General features: G+C 40.4%; 2 protein-coding genes across 2 annotated transcripts in view; one reads left to right on the forward strand and one right to left on the reverse strand.

Annotated features, from left to right (window-relative positions):
- IDE (insulin degrading enzyme) overlaps window positions 1-3,871 on the reverse strand; it is a 59,237-nt gene extending 55,366 nt beyond the window's left edge. Inside the window, exon 1 of the mRNA XM_088528724.1 lies at window positions 3,783-3,871. Coding sequence (XP_088384850.1) covers window positions 3,783-3,871 — 89 coding nt within the window. The remainder of the gene's footprint in view (window positions 1-3,782) is intronic.
- A 5,747-nt stretch (window positions 3,872-9,618) lies between these two features.
- On the forward strand, window positions 9,619-24,718 carry KIF11 (kinesin family member 11). The gene is made up of 22 exons (XM_088528800.1): window positions 9,619-9,704; window positions 12,290-12,422; window positions 12,555-12,652; window positions 12,734-12,812; window positions 13,152-13,337; window positions 13,423-13,547; window positions 14,252-14,342; window positions 14,648-14,890; window positions 15,017-15,112; window positions 15,780-15,868; window positions 16,371-16,458; window positions 17,319-17,507; window positions 18,499-18,706; window positions 19,037-19,209; window positions 19,508-19,630; window positions 20,658-20,816; window positions 21,187-21,326; window positions 21,892-22,171; window positions 22,789-23,011; window positions 23,259-23,413; window positions 23,731-23,841; window positions 24,456-24,718. Exons 1-22 carry the CDS (start codon window positions 9,628-9,630, stop codon window positions 24,579-24,581), a joined length of 3,192 nt encoding a protein of 1,063 aa, XP_088384926.1. The 5' UTR covers window positions 9,619-9,627; the 3' UTR covers window positions 24,582-24,718.
- Window positions 24,719-24,767: the final 49 nt, after the last annotated feature.

A 24,767-nucleotide genomic window follows, 5' to 3' on the forward strand; every position in this document is an offset into this window, starting at 1 on the left:
ACACCTTTGAGCTCTCGTTACACAGTTCATTTTGAGGAAATTCTGATGTCGTGCTCCAATTAGAGATTTTCCAAACCTCACAGCTCTGCAGCTTCCTGCCAAGTCTCTGACCTGGACAATTCCCCCTGGATGCCCACGGCCAGGGCCTTGCTCTTGCCCTGGGCTTCCAGGGATTTCAGACCACAGAAAGAAAACCTGGTGTGCAACAGGCTTGTGTGCCAACCTGCCAGCAGAAGCGCTTGTGGGGCACACAGCTGCCAGCAGGATTAATCAGAGGATGCAGTGTGTGAACCTGGCAAAAACAAGGGCCACAGGAGTTTCACACACAAGATCAGAGCCCAAGTATTCAGGCCAGCTGGCCTGAATTGTAAATGACGGGTGTTTCCACAGGCCTGGGTTGGTCAAACAAGGCAGGAAAACATAAACAACAAACCAACAAGCAACTCACTGTCCTAAAAATACAGTCCTAAACCTGATCGTTTCACAGTTTCCGATGCACTGGGTAACAAAATCATTTCATGGGGTTTATATGATCTAATTTCAGGCATAACAATAAAGGATAATATGATTTTTTAAATTGCTACATCAATGCAGCCTTTTTCCATAGCTCTTTTAAAACTGCTCCAAGCAATTCATCAAAACACATCTTCAAGGGTAAACAAGCTTTGTCCAAATTCACCAAAACCGGTAAAAAAGCACAAATAACCCCAGCATTTCATAGTCTCGTGTTTTTATCAGATTAATGGAAACTAAGCAAATTCCAAAGCCTTTTCTTACAGAGAGGCTGGTTCTTTTTTGAATTTAAGTAAAATTATTGATTTTAATCTTCAAACACTATGATGATATAGGATCTTCAGAATGATTTCACAAATCTGGTAGAGTACTTGAGTTTGTATCATTATTTTCAACAGAGTCAAGTCACATGTTAATCATGAGACTGATAAGACTATTTTCTGTGTTGCATGATTAGCTCCTTGAAAGTGCACTTTACTCATTTTCCTCCAAAATGTATTTCTGTATTCAATTAATTGCTTTATATATAAAATACTAGTAAGCCAGGGTGTCTTATTCTCCCTTCCTCCTCCCAGCCTTTTTTCCCCTTGCTACCCTAGAGCTGCAAGGCTTGATCCACAAGCACAGGGCAGCAGGGGTGTCTAGCACATGGCCTTGCACATGCCAGGATATTTATAAGATCAGATGCCGAAGGAGAGACCTCTGTGCTTTATTCTACACTACCCAGTTGGATGTGTATATCACATATTTTATCAGCAAGTAGCACATCAGATTGCCCAAGACGCTTTGTAAAGCCAACTCACTTTACACTTCATGTTACCATCTGTCTCATATCCTCAAAAAGAAAAACTTGTGAGCTCTGAATAAAAAAATAAAAAAAAAACAGATCAAAACTTTAGTTGGACTGAACAACAACAAAAAATACATAGGAAGATCTGAGAACTGGTAAGAAAATCTCATCTAGCTACAAAACAGATAAAGAACTGTAAAACTCTGGGTCATGAAAAGCACTGCCCAGAACTTTCCTTTTTTGTTAGTCCAACACTAAAATACAACTGTATATTATTCAGGGTAATCCCCTATTAAAAAACAACAGCTTATTTAACACTAGAGCTTTGACAGAACCAACAGCTCTATAACATGAATAGTTTAGAAAAGTGATATGTTTTAACAAAGGTATTAGCGACTGTTTACCCATTTTGTGCTTTACTTTCAATGTTTTTGGATAATTCAAGTCATATGCTACCATTAACACTGTAAGTAAACTTTCAGTTCTACAGTATTTTCTTCTGTTTGGGTAGTTGAAAGAAGCTGTAGTTCTGACTCACCCTGAAAAAAAATCAAGTTGCAAAGGCGAGATCTTCTAAGTAAGAAAGCTACAATGAATTGACTTTTGAACAAGTTCTATCCCCAAATCACTTTTTTTTACATGTACGCAGTGCTGTCTCATAAGAATATTTATCAACTTATGCACATAAAGCTGAGAAAATAAAGGCACTCACTGACAGCAACTTGCCATATACAAATATATAACAGAACACAACATCAACTAAATTTATTTCTCTCTGGCCATTTCTTACTACAAAAATGTCCTTTTAATATCTATTTTGTTAAAAAACTACTGAATGAATGTATTAATATTGTTTATTATGAAAGCATCTAATACAATACAATTAATATATCAGAAATATCAACCCAACATGTGATTTCCCAAAGAGACTGACAGTATTTTTAGGAGATGACTTAGGCAAAACCTTGCAATGACCCCTAGCTATGAGCCTAGCATGTTCCAGCTCAGTGAAACAGGAGCTGCACTTAGGGTAGCAGAATTTTTGCCCCTTACCCCTCTCTTTTTTCTGCACTTAACAGGGTAGGGAGCTACATGCAAAATGGGTTTTACCCTTGGCCCTTTGATCAGTTTGACACATGCACAGGCTGCAGACAGGGAGAGGGAGCAGGAAAGCACGCGCACAGACACACACACACATACACACACACACACACACACACACACACGAGCATGACCCCTTCTAGGGTCTCCCCAGCACCAGCAGCACTTGATTTTTTGTTGTTGGTGAAATCAGAATATGTAATAACACTGCAGCATACAGAGGAAAAGGAGGAGATAGGAAGGTCTAAGTGAGCAGCAATCTCAGATACTTTATGTGCACATCAAGGTTAGATGACAAGCAGTTAGATGACAAGCAAAACTTAGAGCCAAAAAAGTGCAAGCAGGGACAAAAATCAGACACAAGAACAGGAAACATGAAATCAAGAAACAATTTGTCCCTTTTTATAAAATTTATATCTTTAAAAAAAAACCTTCACGTGAAAGCATTATACCTACTCTCATTTCGTTAATATTTATGTAGACACTAACTCACAATTAAAATTAAGCAGGTGATTAAATCACGGTTGCAGGCAGTGTGAAAAGGCTGCGGGCCCGCTCACGCAAATAAAGCCAGGTCCCGGTCCTGGACCCACGCGCGCAGCAAAGGAGCAGCAACAACCCCGGGGAGAAGCTGCGGCCCGGGGACGGCGCGGGGAGCGGCGCGGCGGTGGCCGAGCCCGCCCGGCACCTCCACGGCACCGCAGCCGCGAACAGCAACGGAGCGTCCAAATTTTGACGCACGACAATTTGCAGCGTGAGTCATCGTAACTCAAAAAAAAAAAAAAAGAAAACATGTTTTTGACATGTCTTACTTTTACAGTGACAAACAGAGGCGTTGCTATGCGGCCGGCACACGCAGCACGGAGGGCAGGCGGGGAGTCGCTTGGTCCCTCGGCCGCTCCCGCTCGGCAGCCCCCGAGCGAGCGGCCGCGCGGCTGAACTCGCCCCGGGCGCCCCCGGCCGCGCTTGGCTCCCGCTGCGACTCTGGCGGCACGTGCGGCGACGGGGCCCGCTCCCCCGCTCTGCCTGACGGCGAGAGCAAGGGGTTTCCTTTCACACACACACACACACAAAAAGCTGAATTTCACACTAGCGATAGCGCAGGCAGGGGGAGCGGCGAGCGAGCAGCGCAGCGAAAACGCCGCTTTCGCACCAAAAACGACCCCAGGCGCAACACCCCTCCTCCTCCCCCCCACCCCGGGCAAGGAAGCAGCGCAGCGGCCGCGCCGCCCGCGAGCAGGGAGGAGAGCTCGGGCCTTCCCGCCGCGGCCCCGGGGCAGGGCCGGGCCGAGCCGGGCCGGGCGCCGCCGCCTGCCCCGCTGGCCAGGCCCGCCCGCCGCGGCCTCCCGCGCCCTCCGGCCCTGCCGCCCCGCCGTACCCGAGGAAGCAGCGGCGCCGAGCGGGCAGGCGGCGCGGGGTCGCGCCGAGCAGCGCCCGCCGCAGCAGGGGGCCGAGCCGCTGCCGCATAGCGCGCCCGGGCCCGGCTCAGCACGCGCCGCTCCTCGGCGCCGCGGCCGCCGGCGGCGCCATCTTCTCCGCCCGCCTCCCCTCGCCGCGTGGCCAATCCCTCCCCGGCGCCCGCGGGGTCTCGGCCGCCCTCCGCGCCCGCCGGGGCCGCTGTCGCCGCGCCGGGGCCCTACCTGGCGGCGCCGGAGCTGCCTGTGCGACGGGGAGCGCTGCGGCTGCGGCTGGGGAGGGGGCCGCGGGCCGCTGGGAGGAGGCGGAGGCGGCGGCGGCGGGAGGGGGTGGGTGGCTGGGCGGGGAGCGGGGCGACACTCGCCGCGGCGGGGGGGGGCCGCGCCGGGAGCCCGCGGCAGCCGAGCGGGGCTCGGGGCGGCGCTGCCCGCCCGCCCCGCCGCCGGAGGCAGCGCTGAGGTAACGGGCAGGGCGGTGAGCGGAGCCAGCCGGAGCGGCGGCGACCGCGGATCCCGCGGCCCCCGGCCGAGAAACCGCCCGCGGGGCGGCCCGTGAGCGGCTCCCGTCCTGTTCGGGGGGAGGATTTTGTCAGGTTTCGGTAACTTCCCCGCGGGAAGGCAGCAGTTGTGCCTGGCTGCTTTACCTTCTTTTTAGCCTAAAAGCTTTTCTGTGTTTTTGCAGTTCCGTGTTTTATTCGGATGTATTTATTTCCAGTGTCTTCTCAAAAAATAAGAATATGAAAAGAAACTAAGCAGAAACGTAATGTGCTGCGTTTGATACCTGACTTTGCCTCGGGGGGTTGCCATCTCGCGCCTCCTCGCTGCTCGCCTCGGGTGGTGCTTCCCTGCTGGAAGTTGACTTCACAGAACTTTCCTCAGTTCCGTCTTCAGAAAGATTTAAGTGATCTCTGCGTTAGCCGAGGTGATGTCTGTGCCCAAATGTGGGACTGAAGACGTAGCTGGAGTCGTTTTAAGCTAGTCAGCTCAGGTCAACCTACACTACTCCATATGGTCAGCAAAATCTTGTCAGGGAGTTTGGGTAGACGTTGAGCTGCCGATTCCTGCTGAGGTCTGTGCTGCTATAGAGATGCTCCTACTAGTACCTGTGTTGCCCAATTTAAAACAGTCATGTCTACATCAAGTACACCCACGCTTCTGGCCTCAGTTTAGGCACAGAACTATTTCTCAAGTTAACTAACCCTCATTAGAGCAAAGCAGTTGGTAGTTTTTACCTAAATAAACTGGTTTGATTTAGAACTGTGTGGGAACCCAATTTTAACACGGTGTTAATTCATGTGAAGAGATTGGATGTCTTTGTCCTCATGGGATTCTAGCTTGAGTGAATCTTGGCCTCTCCTTGTGTAGGCAAGGCAAAGCTGGAGGGAAAGGGGAATAGGGTAGATAGTGAGAGGAGTAACAGTGTATTGTGTCCCACAGAAAGCGCGCTTGGCTAGATGGGTGCCTCTCATGTACTCCCTTTCAGAAGCAACAGTGAATTTAGAGATTGTTTGTGATTTGGAGTCACTCTCCTAAATTTTATGTATAGTAAAAATGCTTTGGCCTTTATTCTTAACACAAATTGTAGCAGTGTTGTACTGGTTGTCATCTGGCAGTGTGAGTTATACAGGTGTACAAGGCTTCAAGCAGATTATTCCTTCTTAAGATCCTGGCAGCTTGCAAGCCCGATGTGTTTTGTGGTGGTGGTGTTTTTTTTTGTTTTTTTTTTTTTCGTTTGCCTTTGCCTACAGATCTTATGTTGGGGCTGTGTGGACAATTTGGGGAAAGCAATAGACCAGCAGCAAAAACTGTGGTGTTCTAGGAGCAGTTGCATTTAGAGCAAGGGCTTCTGCTCACATAGGTGTGACTGTAGAGGATCACACCTCTTCCTGCATGTCATTCTAACACAATTATTGCAAGAAGCGCACAACAGGAGTCACACCTGCTGAACTTTACACTTCTTTGCCTACTTTGCTTCCTCCAAGCTCCTTTAGCAGCCAAGCAGTGGCACTTAGGTTTATTCAGAGCAGATCATGTTCTTATAATCTAACCCCTCTCTGTTTCAGTTTCTGCTAGTCACATTTATCCTTATCAAATATTTGAGGTAACTTTTTCAGGTTGTGAATGAATTTAAGGGCCTATATTATCCTGCTTTGCTTATGAATAGATAAGAGGAAGATGCTGAAAGCAATAACTTTCTGGAAAAGCTTCATGAAAGAAAAAAATGTCCCCAAACAAGGTATGTATACAAAAGGCAAAAAAAAAAAATCTTTCTGTTTGAGTAATACGAAGAGAAATAAAGCCACTGAGAGATAGCAAGTTCAGTAAATGGGCTGCTGTTACAGAATTCCACTCTAACTTGCTTGTCTGATGACTTCTCTTAGTTTAAAAATAATGAATTAATCAAAAGATAATGGAAAGCGAACTTCCTCATGACTTCAGTGAGTTGTATCTAATCTGTGTTTGCATTTTTTTTCCTCCTGTCTTGTCTTTTATGCACAGGCTATCACCCAAGGTGCATGCCCTAAATGAAAATCTGCAAGAGGAAAGCATAGAGAATAGCTTTCCTCTGAGGTAATTACACACATGTATACACACCCTTAATTATGGTGTTAATTTTTTATTATGGTGAGTAAAACCATAACAAGTTGTAAAAGACCTTCTGCATCTGTGAGGCACAATGACCCTGCACACGCATGCACTCCCCTCTTTGTTCTGTGTTATTTTTGTTGTGTACTTGTAACCAGCTCTACTTTTATTCGTGTAATATATACATTGAATCCTTAATTTTTAACAATTAGGTAGTTATTTTATTTCATTATATCTTTATTTTTCAACGGTGACATAAATATGCAGTTACTGCAATTGAGGGAAAACCTTGTCTTCCAACTAGCAGAAAATATACCAGGACTGCAGTAAGTCCTTACTGGTTTAACTTGCTGTTTGTTTTCTACATATTTTTAATGTAAATAGAATGCTCTAAGGTAACACATAAATACATTAATCAGTATTTCTTTTCCTATGCCACTGAGAATATTAAGTAGGTTCAGAATTAACTCTCACAACACTTACCATGATGACATTTACTTGCTGATAATTCTTCAATGGCAATGGCATGTGGATACCATTTTCTAGCCCATTTCAGCTTATCTAATGTGCACTATGTTGTTAACCAAAACAGGTAAATACCTGTTTAATTATTAAGCCTTGAAAAAAATCTCAACCACACTTATAATTTGTATTAATTATATATCTCCATTATTATAACTCTCCTTAATTCTTTGCTAATCATGTTCAGGGTCAACAATTCTACTATTTGTCAGGCCTCCACACCTATTGTTATCCAGGTCATCCTACTTAAATCCTAGAAAAATGGTCGGTTTTTGAAACATTCATTGTCTACTAATGTCATTATAATACCTTTTTTTTTTAAGCTTTGGTAAAGGTTATTTTCTCAGTCACAGTGGAGGCTCTCTCAAGTGTTCGGGTTTCTTTTTTTTTCTCATTTTTTCTCTCATTTAATTGATTTTTGTTGGTTGTGAAATGCCAGTTCCCTGTTACTCAATTTATGCTTACAACATATTAGTATCTTTAGGCTCAGCTTAGAATGGATTTTACAGCAGTTAAACTCTATGTGCATTTTTTTAAACTAGCTTGATTACCAGAAATAGCAGTTTTCGTCTTACCACAGCAATAGCAAAGGTAGCTATGGGTCAAATTAATCTTCCAATAATTAAATAGATTTGTTCTGTTTTTGATCATCTCTATCTTTCTTCTATAATGTATTTTTGAGAGATATATTCTAAGCCAAATTCTGGCATAATTTTGAGGCAGACTTGTTGGGAAATACTTTCATACTCGGAAAGAACAAACAAGCAGAAATGGGATAAAAGATTACAAATTGAAGTTAAATAATCTGGCAGTTCTTAACTTTCAAGCTGTCTGCAAATATATATACTTTTTTTTTTAACTTACTGCTTGCATTGCTTTTAGTAGCATGCAGGCAGTGAGGTCTTTATGAAGCCAACAGCAAATATTGGTTCAGACAGGCTTGAAATGAAAATTGTTATTAATCATTGTAAAGATTTCCCATTTCTTGTTCTGTCTCAGCATCAGCCTATTTTTAGAATGTCAGGCAAGTGTCTTGAATGTTAATGTTATGTGAATCGATTTCCCCTCAGAGGAAGAACTCAAGACTTCATGTCCTTTTCTATTAAAATGTATATATTGCTCAGATACTGTTTCTTGTGCCTTGTATAAGACTGATTGGCTCTGACATTGTTTTAACTTTTGAGATAAATGGTAGAGGAACATAATGTGATGCTGCCTCATGTCACTGTCAGAAAAATTACTGCAATCTTTCTGGGTCAGGAATCATTAAATATTATCTTAAAGAACTCATGGAGGAGAATCGTTTCAAAGTCATGGGTAAAGGGCACAGCCAACCCCAAAAAAAGAAAAGAAAGGGTTAGGATGGCCTGGTAAGTGCAGACAACGAATCCTAATTTCAGCAACTGGAAAGGCCCTAGAATGGCAACAGCAAAACTGAAACAAACATTGCAATACTGTAGACCTTAACAAGCTGGTGATGATGACAGGATATGAAGTTGATGAACTGGTCTGGAGAACAGTCTGAATTAAAGCGTATCTAATTCAAAGATGGGGCAGTGCAAAGCTCTGGGTGGGGACAATGAAGTGAAGTTGCACGATAGAAACACCTGGGATGGCAGTTCTGCTGCAGGTGTGCGGGGCTTTGCAGTGGATCATTGCTGAGTATCAATCAACAGCAAAATGCTGTGGTGAAAAAGGTGAATGCCATGCTCGGCTGTGTAAATAGAGATACGATCTTTAAAATGGGGAAAGCAATTCTGCCATTCTACCTGACATTTGCTAAGTATTTTCCTCTAATTTTGAGCATATTTAAAGAAATATATGGACTAACTACAGAGTCTGTGGGGAGAGGAAAAGAGCAATTTGAGGTCCTGATCCGTGCTGGAAGATGAAATGAGTCGATTCATGTAACCCAGAAGAGAGGAAGGTTAAAAAAAAATGTAATTGAGGTGAGAAGTTTTGATGTCTTCAAATATTGCCGTAATTGCAAAGCAGGCGGCAGCGAGTTTCTCTACTGCCCCCTTGTGAGCAATGGGGCAGAACCGCCGCATAAAAGCCTGAGTTGCACGTTTGGGAAAACTTTCCAGCGGCAAGCACAGCGCGAGCCCCTCAGCGTTGCTGCCGCTGCCAGTAACGAAGCAAAAGCGGCCCTGAGTGGCTGGGATCCAGATTATCTTGGACCTAGCTCTACGCTCGCCTCATTTTCTTGTTTGTCCTCTTTTCTGTTGGGATTCGTACAGCGCAGGGACTCGCATAGTGCGGGGTTAGCCCCGCGTGACTACCTGGGTGCGTTTGAGCTCCTTTGCGGGGCGGGAGGCAGCGCAAAGCCGTTAACGGCCGCCGCCCAACCGTCACTCGGCGGCTGCGGCCCGGCTGCTGGTCACGTGAGCCCCGGCCTCGGCGGGGCACTACAGCCCCCAGCATGCACTACGTGCGCTGCTGGGGCGGCTGCCGTCGTGCGTCATGACGCTCACACGTCATCAGCACCTGCGCCCCGCCCTGAAATTTCAAACTGGCTCCCATGGTGCCCCGCGGGCTCGCGCTGATTGGCCGCGCCGCGGGGCGGTGCGTGGTTCGAAGGCGGCGGCGCGCGCGCACCCCCGGCCCCAGCCCGAGCGCGGCGGTTGTGGCTGGTCCGGCTCGGCCGTGAGGCGGCCCCCGCTGCGCTTCTTCGCCCAGACTTCCGCGCTGAGCCCCGCCATGGCCTCCCTGAGCCTGCAGAGCGGCGGCAAGAAGGACGAGAAGGGCAAGAACATCCAGGTGGTGGTGCGCTGCAGGTACGTGGCGCGCTGCAGGCACGCGCGGCCGTTAGGGGGCCCAGGCCGCCGCCGGCTTGGCCGGGCTGCGGCGGAGGGCTGGCCGGGCGCTCCGCAGCGGTGCTACCGGCGGCCCCGGTGGAAACGGACCGGGGCGAGTTACTCACCCCAGTTACTCGCGTGTCTCTGCGCCTGAGCTTCGCCTCGTACTGCGCCTTGAAACGCATATCCAGGGCGTTAATTGCGTGTGTTGTGATGTGCCACCTTTTTCCAGAGTAAAGTTGCTCTATAGAAGGGTTTTGTTTGTTTGTTTGTTTAAATGGTAAGGAGGCAAAACGTTTTGAATTCCTAGGCTGATTTAAAGGCGCAGCCAGTTTAAAGTTGCTTGGGAAAAATAAAGAGGAGCTACGAAAGAGAGAAGTCTGACGGTGCTGAGAACAGGAAAACTGAAATACCATCTCCTAAGTTCCTGTGAGAAAACAACTACAGTCTAACAGCTATTTTTTTTTTTTCGGGCTTTTGTGTAACTTCAGCAATACTTGCTGCCTGAATTTAGACAAAAAGCTGAGGAGTCAGCTTTTACTCTTACTAATTACTGTTTATCTTGGCTGATAAGATGAATTAATAATGCATTAATAATAACATTCTCTTGCTTGGATGCTCTATTCTTCCAAATGCAAAAGTAGAAATTATAAGCTATTTTTATTCTTGCAAAATAGCTTAGGTAGTTCCTGAAATAGTTGTGGGATTGGTGAAAAAGTTGAATTAAGCACTTGTGAAAGAAGAATGTATTTATTGAAAAAAAAGGTTTTGAAACCCTGTTAAGAGCAATGATTTTTTTTTTCAGCTGATTAGTGCTCAGTTCTGGAGAATCCTCACGAAATATCGGCATATATTGTAAATGTATTGCTCAACATGTCATCACTTCAGGCTTCCTAGGGGTGTAGTGCTTATGTTGAGATTAATACTTTGGACTGAGTTTTACCTCAAACCCTTTATTTACCCTCAATCCCTAAAAATCCTCCTGTTTCTCCTTGCTCTTGCCTATGCTTTTCTGATACTGCTTTAAATGTGTGTTTGCTTGCAAAAGCTGATCCATCTGAGCTTAACAAAAACCTTCTCAAGCAGGGACTCTATGCCTCACCAAGACCCTGACTTTGGAAACTCAATGTGTGTGTGCTGACACATGTTAATACGCTTTGGTCGGCTCCCTGGTGGGATGAGGGCAGCGCCTTGTGCCAGTGGGGCTAACCAGGTTGCTGCTCACCTGGTGGCAGGTGGTACCTGCGTTGTTGCTGTGACCCTGCTGTTAGGCACCACATGTTTAGGTGTCTCGGATTTGGCTGGTTCAGTGCTGTATCATTACAGAGCAGACTATAGTTGTCATTCAGCCTCCTTTGAGTCACAAAACTGATGCTGTAACTTGTGACCATCGGCTGTCACTGTAGCGACCCAACTGCCTTTGCTGTCAGTCTTGCATAAAAGTGTCTAGTGGTTTACATGGAATCTGACACTTCAGCCTCTGTGCTGCGTTGAGGAGGAAATGTTAGCCACAAAGGTCAGGAAACTCCAAATGCTGCAAACTTGTGGCATCATTTAACTACTTAAAAGATACTGCATTTGAAATATCTCTGATGTTAAAATATTTTGAAGAAGGCTGTAAAGATTCTGTTCTCAAGCTGGCTACTCTTTTACATTCAGTGCAGTTACACTGTTGAATGAATAATAAACTAACACTTCAATCTGCTAGTATTATCCTGTGATCATTTTCTTGACTTTGGAAAAGAAAACCGTATGCACAAGTTTTGACTTGCACACAACACTACATAACATCTCTGTAGACCAGTGCTTTAAATGATGAAACAGCACACTGACCTTTACCTTTCTAAATGTTCCTTTGTTCTTCTATCAAGCTTAAATCACAACCCAGTCTGCCTAAAGAAGTTGGGTAGGCTTTTCCCCCTTCCCTCCAACCCCAAGTTAAGTGTTTGTCTATCTTATGAAATTCTAGTTAAAATATATTGAGTCAGTGTTGTAGGGGTTCACTGCTGTTCTGCTATAAGTTTTATTATCATGTCTGGTATTTTAGAAGGAGTGGAACATGTGTTACTGGTGCAAAATGTATGTTTCATTATTTGTGCAAGTGAAAAAGGGAATTTTTAAAGCAAGTTAGTATGGTTCACCACTGCCTTTTCTTCCCTGTGCAAGTTTTTATTTTTTGAAACATAATGTAGTATAAGCAAGCACCTTCATCTTTGTTTTCTTCTCAAACAGGCAAAACAAATCCAGTCAAACTTTTTTTTAAATGCAAATTAAGTGGTGTGCATCTAACCCATAGTAATTGTGTTTACAGGATTGCTTAAATACTTGTCTACACAAACTAAAAGCTATACATGCCTGAGTCCTCCCAGGGAGAGGAAAGAAGAGCAATGTCTCAAAAGCAAATTGTGATAGTTTCTTCTTGAACAATTTTAAAAATAAAGTCTTAATGTTTTTATCCAGTTATTCTGCTGTGGATTCTTAAACTGAGCAATATTGCTCTGTTGATGCCTGTGTTCTTGTCAGAAATACTGTTAATACAGCAGCCTTAACTTCTGTCTTTTTAGGCCTTTTAATGCCTCAGAACGCAAAGCAAGCTCCTATGCTGTTATAGACTGTGATCCAGCAAGAAAAGAAGTTAGTGTCCGTGCTGGAGGAGTCACAGACAAGACATCAAAGAAGACTTACACGTTTGATATGGTAACTCCCTGTCACATTGAGGCCTTCCAGGCGCAAGCTAGTGAATTTCTCTAATACAGTCAGCTGGTTGTGCTGGGTGATGCTATATGGTGCTATGCTGGTAAATTGGACCTGTTGTCTTTGCCCCAACAGGTTTTTGGAGCTCAGGCAAAGCAGATTGATGTGTACCGGAGTGTGGTGTGTCCTATTTTGGATGAAGTTATTATGGGCTACAACTGTACAGTGTTTGCGTAAGTAATCCAGTAATGATTAATAAGAAACTTCATTTTAATTTTAGTTTTTGTCTACATTTTAATTTTTCATTCTCACAGCTATGGCCAAACTGGTACTGGAAAGACCTTCACGATGGAGGGGGAGCGGTCACCAAATGAAGAATATACTTGGGAAGAGGTGAGTGAACTTTTGCTCCTGAGGTCTCTTTTGTAGGTAATTTTATGGTAGTTCATGGTTAGATACTGCAGAAGGCTAATGATAACCTTAATGTTTATCTCTTGAGAATTTTGCAACTGACTCTCTTTAACCAGGTTGGAAATAACAAATACTCGTTATTTTACATAATCTAAGTTTACAACCTTTAAAGCATACATAAACATCTTAACAGTAATTATATAGCTTATGATCTTTGTTCAAAGTGTTCTTATCAGATCAGACTATTTTCTTTCCTGTCCTTTCCCTTTCTACTCAATCCCTTTCAGGATGCTTATGTATTAAATGCTTCTTAATTTATAGGATCCACTAGCAGGTATAATACCCCGCACACTGCATCAAATATTTGAAAAACTCACAGAAAATGGTACTGAATTTTCTGTGAAAGTGTCTCTTCTGGAAATCTATAATGAAGAGCTTTTTGATCTTCTGAATCCTTCTCCTGATGTTGGAGAAAGACTGCAGATGTTTGATGATCCTCGAAACAAGGTAAGTGCTCTCTCCACAGATTTGCTATTTAAAGGTTTTCAGGACTATTGAGAGAGGCTAAAAAGTAAACATTCTATTTTGACAGAGAGGCGTAATTATTAAAGGCTTGGAAGAAATAACTGTACACAACAAAAATGAAGTGTATCAAATCTTGGAAAGGGGTGCAGCCAAAAGAACTACTGCAGCTACTTATATGAATGCATATTCCAGGTACAGATTTTTCTCATTTCAGAAACTTTAACAAGAACTTACTGAAGAGTTAGAAGAGCAGAATGTTCTTTATGGAGAGTATAGAAATTTAGCTATAACCCAGAACTTATACATTACCTTTTTCAAAACTTTACCTGTGGAAACAAAAGAACTTAAGTCTGATGGACAGATATTTGTGGCTGAAACTTGTATACTTTGGCATGAGAAAATTATCCTGTCATAGATATTGCACACCTTCAAAAAAAAAATAGTTTAGAAGATTGTGTTTAGCTGATAAACATATTAGAGCTGTGAGTAGCTAGTATGGGTTTTGGATGTTTTTCAGCTAGATGAGAGTTCTGTGCGGGAGTTTCCAATGCCTATCCTGTCCTCTCTAGCAGAAAGTCCTATTCTAGGATTTTTTAGTGAAGCTGGGATTTCAAAGTACTATTATAACATTTGTCCTTATTATAAGCTGGCACAAGACCCTCTTTTCAAACTTCATTCAGATGCTTCATTGTTATTTTTAAATACCTTATTATATGTATGCAAAAAATCTACTTGGTAGAATTACTTGGAGTTTGAAAATGTGTAAACCACAATTAATGGGTCAGATTATTTCCCCGAAAGACCAGTGGTATTGATGGCTAATTTGTAGACTCTTGTAGTGAGTGGATAAATTGGCTTCATTTGGTTATTATATCTGAAATTGAATTCTTTTGTAGTCGTTCCCACTCGGTGTTTTCAATTACTATCCATATGAAAGAAACTACAATAGATGGAGAAGAGCTTGTTAAAATTGGGAAGCTAAACTTGGTAAGTATTGGAATTAAATTTCATTGATGCTCTTCCTGAAGTTAGTGAACCAGAATAATCTCACTTCAATCTGCTGTGAGTCTCATGGGCTCTGCCCCCACCTCTGGTGGGGAGTGCTTAATTGTGACTTTTCTTTGAGAGGTGAACTATGTTTATGTCACTCTGAAAAATCTCTCCCACTTATTACCCATTTCTTCTGAATAAGTACTGGTAAGCTAGTTCATGTAGGGGTGTTCTGCAGCACTACAGGTCAAATGTATCTCATGGTGATTTGAGACAAGAACATCCTTCCTCTGGTGTTTTAGGTTGATCTTGCAGGAAGTGAAAACATTGGTCGGTCTGGGGCAGTTGACAAAAGAGCTCGTGAAGCTGGAAATATCAACCAGTCCCTCCTGACTCTAGGAAGAGTTATTACTGCTCTTGTAGAAAGAGCCCCACACATCCCATACAGGGAATCTAAACTCACAAGAATTCTTCAAGATTCTCTCGGAGGACGAACAAAAACATCAATAATTGCCACAGTTTCTCCTGCATCTATAAATCTCGAGGTAAACTTTATTCTGAATATCTGTAGATTGTATCTACTAAAAATAGATACTATATTTTACAGAAGGTATGAAAGAATAAATTAGATATTCTTCAGCTTGACCAGATACTGTACCTATTTATCACAGGAAACGCTAAGTACACTGGAATATGCCCACAGAGCAAAGAACATATTGAACAAGCCTGAAGTTAATCAGAAGCTGACAAAAAAAGCTCTTATTAAGGTAAGCTAGATGTGTGTTTTTCAAAAATTCAGCAGTAAATTTGGCTGATTCTGTTAATATAGTTTCCACTATGTGGTTATGCAGAAACTAACTAGTAACGGTACTTTTCTGAGCTGATTTTATTCATTTAACTGATGCTTCCAGACAAAGCTGCCCTACTGATACAGTATTAATCACTTTGCAGAACCTGAAACTGCTGCCAAGACTAAAGATGGGAGAGGTGGCTATTAACAACTAGCTAGAACTCTGTGTATGGGTTACTTGTTTGCAAGTCAGTGTAGAATTGCCAGACAGCTCTGGATGACATTTTTTTCTGTGCTTGCTGTATTGGCTGCTTCATTCTCTAGATAGTACCTACATTTAAATGACTAAGTCAGTAAATATGAGATGAGTTGAAATGGCTATTAAAGAACTGGAGATACCTCTCTAATCTTTTAAATGCAACCAAGTAGAATTCAAATGTTTGTACATACACCAAATGGTATGAATTTAAATGTTGCTATAATGAAATTGTTTGGACATAAGTGAACTATTAGATTGTGGAACATTTTCATGCACTTATGCAAAACTCCTATGGAGTCTGTCTTTGAATCATCTGCTAAGCTAAATTTTTAAAGTTAATTTTGGGATTACATGTGTTTGTCCTATCCCCCCATCTCCCTTGCAGGAGTATACTGAAGAGATTGAGCGTCTGAAACGAGACCTTGCTGCTGCACGAGAGAAAAATGGTGTCTATATTTCCCTTGAAAATTATGAGTAAGTCTTCAAGGCTTCAAATTAAAATATTTTTTTTTGAGTGCTGGTAGCTGTCCTCATAGACAAACACTCTGTAGGTCTATTTTCACACCGGAAAACTGAAGATGTCAAAAAAAAAAAAAAAAAAAAAAAAAGACCAGTCAAGTTATTCTTTAGAAATTAGTTATTGCATATAAGTCTAAAGAATGGATCTGTCCTGAAGTTGCTTACATACAGACCCTCCTATAAGCCAGGAAGCAGCTTTATAGTGCACAAATGTTCATCAGGTGGAAATTTCTAATAGAAGAGCAAACCTAAGTTTTTTTTTTTTTTTAAATTTTCTAAGAGGGCTTGTTTATACAGGAAGCTTCAAATTAAACATTGTCCTGTGTACTGCATTAAGTTAATATTGCCTGCTTTTCATGTAGAAGTTAACAATACTAATTTGAAAGGACTGAACAGGAAAAGTAATAGGTAATGATAAAATCATGTCTTGCCTGATTTCTTGTTATTCTTGTTTTAGAGCCCTTAATGGAAAGCTGACGGCTCAGGAAGAACAAATTGCAGAGTATATTGACAAAATCAGTGCCATGGAGGAAGAAGTAAAGAGAGTAGGTCAAATGTTTTAAATGTGACCTAAACTTTCCCCTTATTTCTCAAAGTCTTTGGAGAAGGAAAATAGCTTAAGGAAGGAACAATATAACCCTTCAAGAATAGTCTTTAAGTTCCAAACTTATAGTTTAAATTTTCATTTTATAATTCTTTATGCCTTTCAAGCTTTCACTAATTTTTCCTGATAACATTTCTTGGAGAGTTTTGTTTAGGGTATCTTCCACCCTCTTGGAGATTAGTTGAGAGTAAAAGATTCCTAGTCCTTGAAGCTAGGAAGATGGAATACTAAATATGAAGCTGCAGTATGCAGTATTATATTTCTTAATTGAGCCATTTTAATGTCTGAAACTTTACCTTTGATTTGCTCAAGTGGGTTTTCAGCAAAAATCAGTCTGAAGTAGTACCATCTCAGCTTATTGGCCTCTGCTTAGAGGTGAAGGATGAGGGCAACAGGATTCCTATTAACAGATGGGAAATATGCAGGAAGTTGGAACTTTTTCTGTGAAAGAGGAAGTTATTGCTATAAGCAAATACTCTGCATAACCAGACTTTCATTTGATCAACTTTACTGCCTCCCTCATTCTATATGCTTAATTTTCCTTAATGGGTATTTTTTATTCTGTTGATTTGGTCTTACGGCTGGAATGGGGAAGCAAGGAATTATCACAGTAAAACTAGAATTGATTTGTGATCGTTTTGGTCCATATAGAGAATACTCTGGTCTACATTTAAGGTGTTCTAATCTTAAAGCTAAAGCTCCACTTATAGATGGCACTTGCTTTCTGGTGACGAGGTATAGTTTGGAAGATGTGAGAGTGACTGTGGAGTCTCTACCATGTTGATTTGTCTTCTGCTTCAGATCACAGAGCTATTCACAGTTAATAAAAATGAGCTTGAACAATGCAAAACAGATCTGCAAATCAAGGAGAAAGAATTAGAAGAAACACAGAAAGATCTGCAAGAAACCAAGGTTCACCTTGCTGAGGAAGAATATGTGGTCTCAGTTTTGGAAAATACTGAAGAAAAGCTTCATGGCACAGCTAGCAAGGTTGTCATATTCTGGCATCTAACTGCTGTTTTAACTTCCCATGGTTAGAATTCTTTTAAGCTGTTCAAGGAAATTGCTGCTAAAATAATAATGAGTGATTAAAAAACTAAATTTAGGATAGAAATAGGAAAAAACTTCTCTAAACTATAACATGGTGAAATGTTATAGTTCCACTTAGGAATGCAATATTTACTATGGTAACAATTGACTGTTAAGCATACTGGTTCATCTGGAGCAGCCTTCAGACCAGCTGATATGAGAGTTCCAGTGCTTCCCAGTCTCTTGTCATGAGTGGTTTTACAGAATAAGTAATTTTCCTTACTAAAATCTCATGCCTGGCTCTTAAAAAATACTTAATATTAAGTGCAAAATGCAAAACTGCCAACAAACTTTAGAGAGTCTTCTACTTCAAGTGCAAAATGATGAAGCCAGTATCTTTAAATTAATATGGACGGTTCTTTTTTTACTCAAATTCCTGTTGGAGTTGGGAATGGGGTGTTTTGTTTTGCATGTGGGTGGTGGCATATGCGAGAAATGGATAAAGTCATTTGCACTGACTACAAGAACCAGCTATGTTTTCAAATTCTAAATTAGTTATCATAGAAATGGTGCTGGAAAACACTTTTTAGATTATTAACAACAACTTTTACAATCAAATCTCTTACTAAAAGTTGAGAGGGTAGTTTCCAGTTACTATTTTGGGTGGGGAGTGGATTAATTATTTCCTTAGATAATGGAGGATGTTGTTCATAGGTGATAATTGGTCATAATTGTTTCTAGTAGCTAACTTTTTTCTGTGTTCTAAGATTCTAATGACTTAACATCATGATTAAGAATAGTTGTAAATTGATGCAAAAGGAAATATCACTTTTCTAAGGAAAAACTCTTAATTAAATGTCCTTTCATGCAGGACTACAGTTGCTTTTCCTTATGTAATTTATGCTTGACTCCTAATTTAAAGGCTAACTAAAATAACTTTAAATACTTCCAGTTGCTTAGTACTGTTGAAGAAACTACAAGGGATGTATCTGGTCTTCATGCAAAGTTGGATCGGAAGAAGGCTGTTGATCAGCATAATGCTTTTGTCCAAAATGCCTTTGCAAGCCAAATGAATGTTTTATTCAACAAAATACAAGATTTGGTTAGTGAGAACAGTTTGAAGCAGCAACACATATTGACATCTTACACAAGTTTTATAGGTAAGTGATATATTTATAGCTAATCTGTTATCTTGAACTCTGCAGCAGTAATACCAAAGACTGTTTCTTAGAACTCATACTTTTTAGTAAATGGATGTGTCTCTATTTTGGATGATAGTGGTTACAGTTGTACCAATAATAATGCAACTAAAATGATCAATTAAAAATAGTGGTTATAATCAACTGTGCCACTTGGATACCTTTTAAATGTCTTAGAAACTAACAAAAAATGCTCCTTTCCTGTGCAACTTGGTAAGATTTAGTAAGGTTGTATGCAATAGAGTTCCGATTTTAAAGAAAAACTTTGTAATGCTTTTTATTTTTTTTTAGGTGACCTCCTCTCTACTAGTTCTTCAGCAGCTAATATCCTTGCATCCGTTGTATCTGCATCTTTTGCCTCTGTTAAAGAACTGGTGTCTGCTGAAGTTTCTTCTGTATCTGAAAAAATACTGCAACATGAGACTCTCTCCCTTGAGAGCAAAGCCGAGCTGTTGAAATTGATTGTTAGTATATTTACTTACTGCTCTGTCATTTAATGTACACAAAACTGCTCTCAGAGGGACTGCCCTAAATAATACCTAGTCTTCTCTGGCACTTGTATCTGTCTGTTCCCAATTTGCCACTTGGCATAATGGTGTCCCACCTCACTTCCCTCTTATGCTGCTGTAAGTTTTAATATATTGTATAGTAAGCGTTACAACTGAAGAGCACACAGATCTGTGTGTATTCAGATACAGATAGTTTCTTTAAAATGTAGATGATTTATTCTTTTCCTATTTTTTCCAATTCTGCTCTTTCTAGACGGCACATAAATCTGGTTTAAGTGGTGCATTAAATAGTTTGACTCCAATGGTTGAATTTGTGCTGAGGCTAAACTCTCAGTTTCAGAATAACATGAAGAAATATTCTGCTATGGCTGTTGAGGTAATGTATATTCTATCTTGTTACTCTCCTATTATAACTTGCAGATACATTCCTATTATAACTTGCAGATACATTTTCAGTGTTTTCTGCTGCATGTCAATGCTTCTACTTCTGGTCTGGCCTCTTTTCCTTTATCACATCCCCTGAGTTGTACCTTTGAGTTTTCAGACCTTTTTTTTTGCTTCTGAATGTAATGAATTCATTTGCTGCTTACATAGGCGCAGCTACTTGCTTGAATGCCACAGAAGAATGCTGAAGTATAGATGCTTAAAGCTACACGTAACAAATACTTAATATCCCTAATATTATTTTCTTTCCTATCTTAGAGAAACTAAAATAACCAACCTATATGTTAAAGTATTCCTGCTGCCATACCAAAATCTTTCACAAGTTATCTTTATTCTTAATGAATGTAATCCTGTGTGACATTAATAGCTGTAAGTGCAGTAACTAATGAAGAAAAACTTTGCTTAAACTTTTAATTTTAGTCTCTGTTGTGATGTATAACTCTTTAAAACTATGGCCTCACTCTTTTATTTCTTTTTCTGCCTTTCATCAAAAACAATCTTTGTTCCTGATGGCTTGCTGCTGTGACTGCTAAACTTCCCTCCTTTTGTCACTTGCAACTCACCCAAGGTGATATTTGAATGTGCTTTCTTGATGGCTGTCTTTGCTCATCTAGAAGCTTTTCCTTGGTTTTCAAGCTTAGACTATGGAAGAGTCTATGGTTTATCAACATGTGCTTCTTACACTTGTCTTAAGCATCTTGCTTGTGTCATTTTAATTTGTCTTCCTCGCATGCCAAAGCCTGGTTTTGAAAAAGCCTTTACTGAATTTCACTCTGTAATTTTGAACTGCTGTTATTTGCCATCTCTTAACCATATTACTTCACTAGTGGTTTTAATTCACAAGTGCCTTTAATTCAATGGGGCAGAACCTGTATTTGTATAAGTTATATTTGGGAAAAGTATCTAGTTCCTGTCTAACCAAAAATATCAAATTTCAAATAAAACTTCTTTCTCTAAAGATGGAGGGCCATAAAAAGGAAATTAATACCTTCTTTGGAGAGCTTGGTCTTGCTCTGAAAGAATTACAGGAAGAAACAGCCAGTGGTTTTGTTCAGCTTCAGAATGATTGTGAGAACTTAAAGGAAGAAGTAGAAATGACAAGGATTGCTCATACAAAGGTATCCTTAGTTACACTTTTTGAGAATATCTTACTTCGTTTGAAATATAATAGCCCTAAATGGATGTACTTCCTTGAGAAACGGCGTTAGCAGAGTAGCTTCATGATGCTAAATCCTTTTATCAGCCTTTACGGTGCTTTAGGAAATTTGGGTGATAGCTAAACAAACAAACAAACATTTCTAGCATGTATTAAAGTCTTTACCTATACCTCTAAAAGCAACATGTCAATATCTTCTCTACACCCAAATCTTATCTTTAAAATAATAAAGCTATAGTATTGGTTATACCTTTCTTACAGTATGTTTTGAATACCTTTATTAATGTCGAAGTGCAGAATACCAATGAGATGTCTATTTTTTTTCTTAATAGAACACAGCTGAATTAATATCCTCACTGCAAAGCCAGCTTGACTTGTTTGCTCAGGAAACTCAGAAGAATTTAACTGGTGTACTAGCAAAAAATGGGAATTTGAAGACCACCATCACTGCTGTACAGGAAAATGTTCACCTGTAAGGAATAGATATATTGATGCAAGATAAAAGCCTATATGAAAGGGGGCACAAAAATGTTCCTCATATTTCTATGTATTGACAAATTCTTCTGGACAAGAACTGTATATTAGAACTGAATTCTCTCATGGAACATAAATGCCAGTTCAGCTTTCTCCAGAGTAAGAGTATTGCTGATAAGAGGCTTTGTTTTGGGGAGCAATATGCTGATGAACAGCCTTCAGCATGTCTGGACTTCAAAACTTCCTACAGTGAAGGCTTAGCTTGAGGTATAAGCCCCCTAACTATTGTAATATGTTGATTCAGCTGCAGTTCCTGCTGAATACTTGTGATCCTAATGTTGGGAAAACAAAATGAATTAAACATTTGAAGTCAAGATTTTTTTCAAAGGATTAGCTGAAGTCCTATTTGAGACACTTTTAATAGATTTTTTTTTTAATTATGAGTTTTTTGTCCTTTAAGGTCTTGCAAAAATTTTTAGGAGGCTGTTTCTAAATATAGAGCACGTTAAAACCTACCTTTTGAAATCTTTGGACTTTGAAATCTTATAAATCTGTTCTTGCAGGAAAACGGTAGACCTAGTCAGCAGTACTACTTCTAATCACAGCAAATTTATTGCATCTCTGGACAACTACTCTCAAGAGCTCCAGGACGTGAATTGTGAGAACGGAAAGATGCTGAAAGAATCTGCTGACCACTGTCAGCAACTTCTCTGCAATCTCACAAACATGTCTCAAGATGCTGATAAATGGTGCGAAGTTGCAACTGCGCAAGTAGTCACCTTTACTGACCAGCAGCTGTCGTCATTCAGCAAAGAAAAACACCGCATTCACAGTTTACAAAAGGTATCTATAGTGATTTGTAGTTTAATGCAATAGTCTAATGCAAATTTTTTAGAGGAGAACTTGTTGGGAAACAACTTTATTCCAATAAAACTGTGTTCTCTTTAATCGCAAAAAGTGTTGGCAAAGCCAACACTTTTTACTAACTTCAAGAGAAACTTACCAGTTTTCCAAGCATTTGTAGTCTTGTGATGCCCCTGTATGTTATGTATGCTGAGTGCTTAGAGGTTCTTCAGGATGGAAAGAACAAAAAATACAGACTTTCTTGCTCATTCCCAAGAAATTCATAAAACTACTAGTCCTAGTGGTGGTGTTTTTGCTTTCACTTTAGAATTCTCATTCCATGCAAGTTTATACGTAGAAGCTGGGGCATCTGATTTGAACCAGATGACATCATCTTTATTCCTATGAGTAGCTTTCTAAAATGATCATACTTTCTAAGAACCTGGCTGTCCTCTGAAGAGAGTTCTCAAAATGAGAATGTAATGCTGGCACTGAAACTTCTGTTTGAGGTCTCGGTTGTTTCATTTCAGGTCATGTCACTAATCATGTACCACATCTTAGAAAAGGGGATGCAACCTTGACTTTTCCTGTTAGCTCAGTGTTTTTATTTTTTTCAGAAAACCAAAGAAAGCTGTGATGGAGCAGTTGCTGAAATTGCTGACAATATTGATAGACAAAAGGCTGCTGAAGAGAAGGCACTAAACGGCCTTCTCGATCAGATAAAAGTTGATTGGGAGATCCTTCTGGAGCAGAAGGTGGCACTTGATCAGGAAGCACACCAGGGACTGGCTCAGGTTAATGGCTTCCTGCAAGAGGATCTTAAAGAGGATGTTTCAACAGGTATTTAAAGCAGGGCTGACATAAAATGATTTTTACAGAAACAATTTATAAGCCGAAGAGCTCGTAAGTGAGGTTTAATGGGACCAAAATTCAACTATCAGTTGTGATCCTTTTTTAAAATGCACACTAATAATGATTGAATAAATTATAATTTCTGCTTTTAGTTAATGTAAAATTGAGCATTTAATTAAAGAAATTACTTGAGTGTTATATAGCTCCTTTCCTTAGTGTTCCATTTTTGTTAAAGGCACAACTCCACAGAGAAGAAACTATGTCTATCCAGTCACACTTGTGAGAACAGAACCCCGGGAACTGTTGTTGGAGCAATTAAGGCAAAATCAAACAAAGCTTGATATTATGTTAAACAGTTTGACAAAGGAAGTGGAAGAGAATGCAGATCAGGTATGTATATGAATGGTTAAATAAAACTAGTAAACATCAATTTCCTATCTTTGAGATTCTCATTTTGCATGTCTAAGTTGACTAGAACTCGAAGCTGAAAATTCTGAGGCTCTATGCAGTACGTGGAATTGCGTGTGCCTCAGTTGTGAGGAAAATAGTACCTTAAATAGAGAAGTCACTGATAGTTGTTTAGAGACTTTCATTTCTTCCTGTTTCATGAAAGTGGGTGTGCCATGTTTTTCACAGATTCGATCACAAGTTGTATGTTCATCTTGGAATTAGATATAAATACACTTTCCTGGAAACTTCTGTTTTAGGACTTACTGGAAGAGGAGGTGCAGGAATCCAATGAAAGTCTTCTCAGTGACAAGTCCTTGCTGGATGCAAACATATGCTGCAACACGAATGGTGGCATTCCCTTTTTCCAGGTAACTTCCACAGGTATTCCAAACAGCTATATATTTAGGAGTGAAGGAAAACTATCTTTCCATAAAAGTGCAGTATTTCTTAAAATCACTTGCTAATGGTATTCAGTGTTATCTAATGACTAATAATCCTGGAGAATTAAGCTTTAGTAACCTTGAGCTAAAGTAACGGTGTTCTAATTCAGATATTCTGCTGTTTGAACTGAGAGCAAATAATCCTCTATGATCTGCTAGACAAAAAAGTGTCATTTAAAAATGAAATTTCTATGAGGCCTTGTAAATGCTTTAGTATTCTCAATTCTTCTCTAGCAATTAATAACTATGCAAGACTGAGTTGTGTTTTCTTACAACTCTCCTAACGTAGATCTCTGGTATACTTGGCTTGTGCATTTTTTATACTTATTTTTCATCATTCAGTTAGAAGTAGATGGAGACTTGTCAGATGACCGCAATAAATATCTTCAGTAAATATTAGAAACCTTTTCTGGCATTCTAACAATTTTCCTTTTAAACACTCTGTACTACACTGCACAGGAGCAAGAAACTCTTACATGTTAAGAGAATACAAAGGAAATAATCAGACATTTTATTTTTCATTTCTTTAATTGGGCTTACAGCACAAAAGGAGTCACAAAAAAGATAAAGAGAACAAATCTACAGCTGCATGGGAGAAGACCAAAACAGACGATATGATGGAGCAGCTTCTTCCAAAATCTAAGCTTCCTTTAAGATCACTGAACTAAGAAAAATCCATGGCAGATCACTGTTTTGAAATACTTATTTCCAAGTGTTTACTGAGCCATAAGTTTTCATGGTTATTCTTGGTTTCTGTATATAATGATATATTGATGCAAAGTTTAGATCAAAGGTAGGCCTGCCCTGTGTCCTGCCTTTGTCCTATTTTTATATGCTGTAGCTTGCGAAGTATT

Source organism: Tinamus guttatus, unplaced genomic scaffold, assembly GCF_059628265.1.
Source record: "Tinamus guttatus ecotype Peru unplaced genomic scaffold, ASM5962826v1 Tinamus_guttatus_pri_ptg000314l, whole genome shotgun sequence".
Taxonomy (NCBI): Eukaryota; Metazoa; Chordata; class Aves; order Tinamiformes; family Tinamidae; genus Tinamus; species Tinamus guttatus.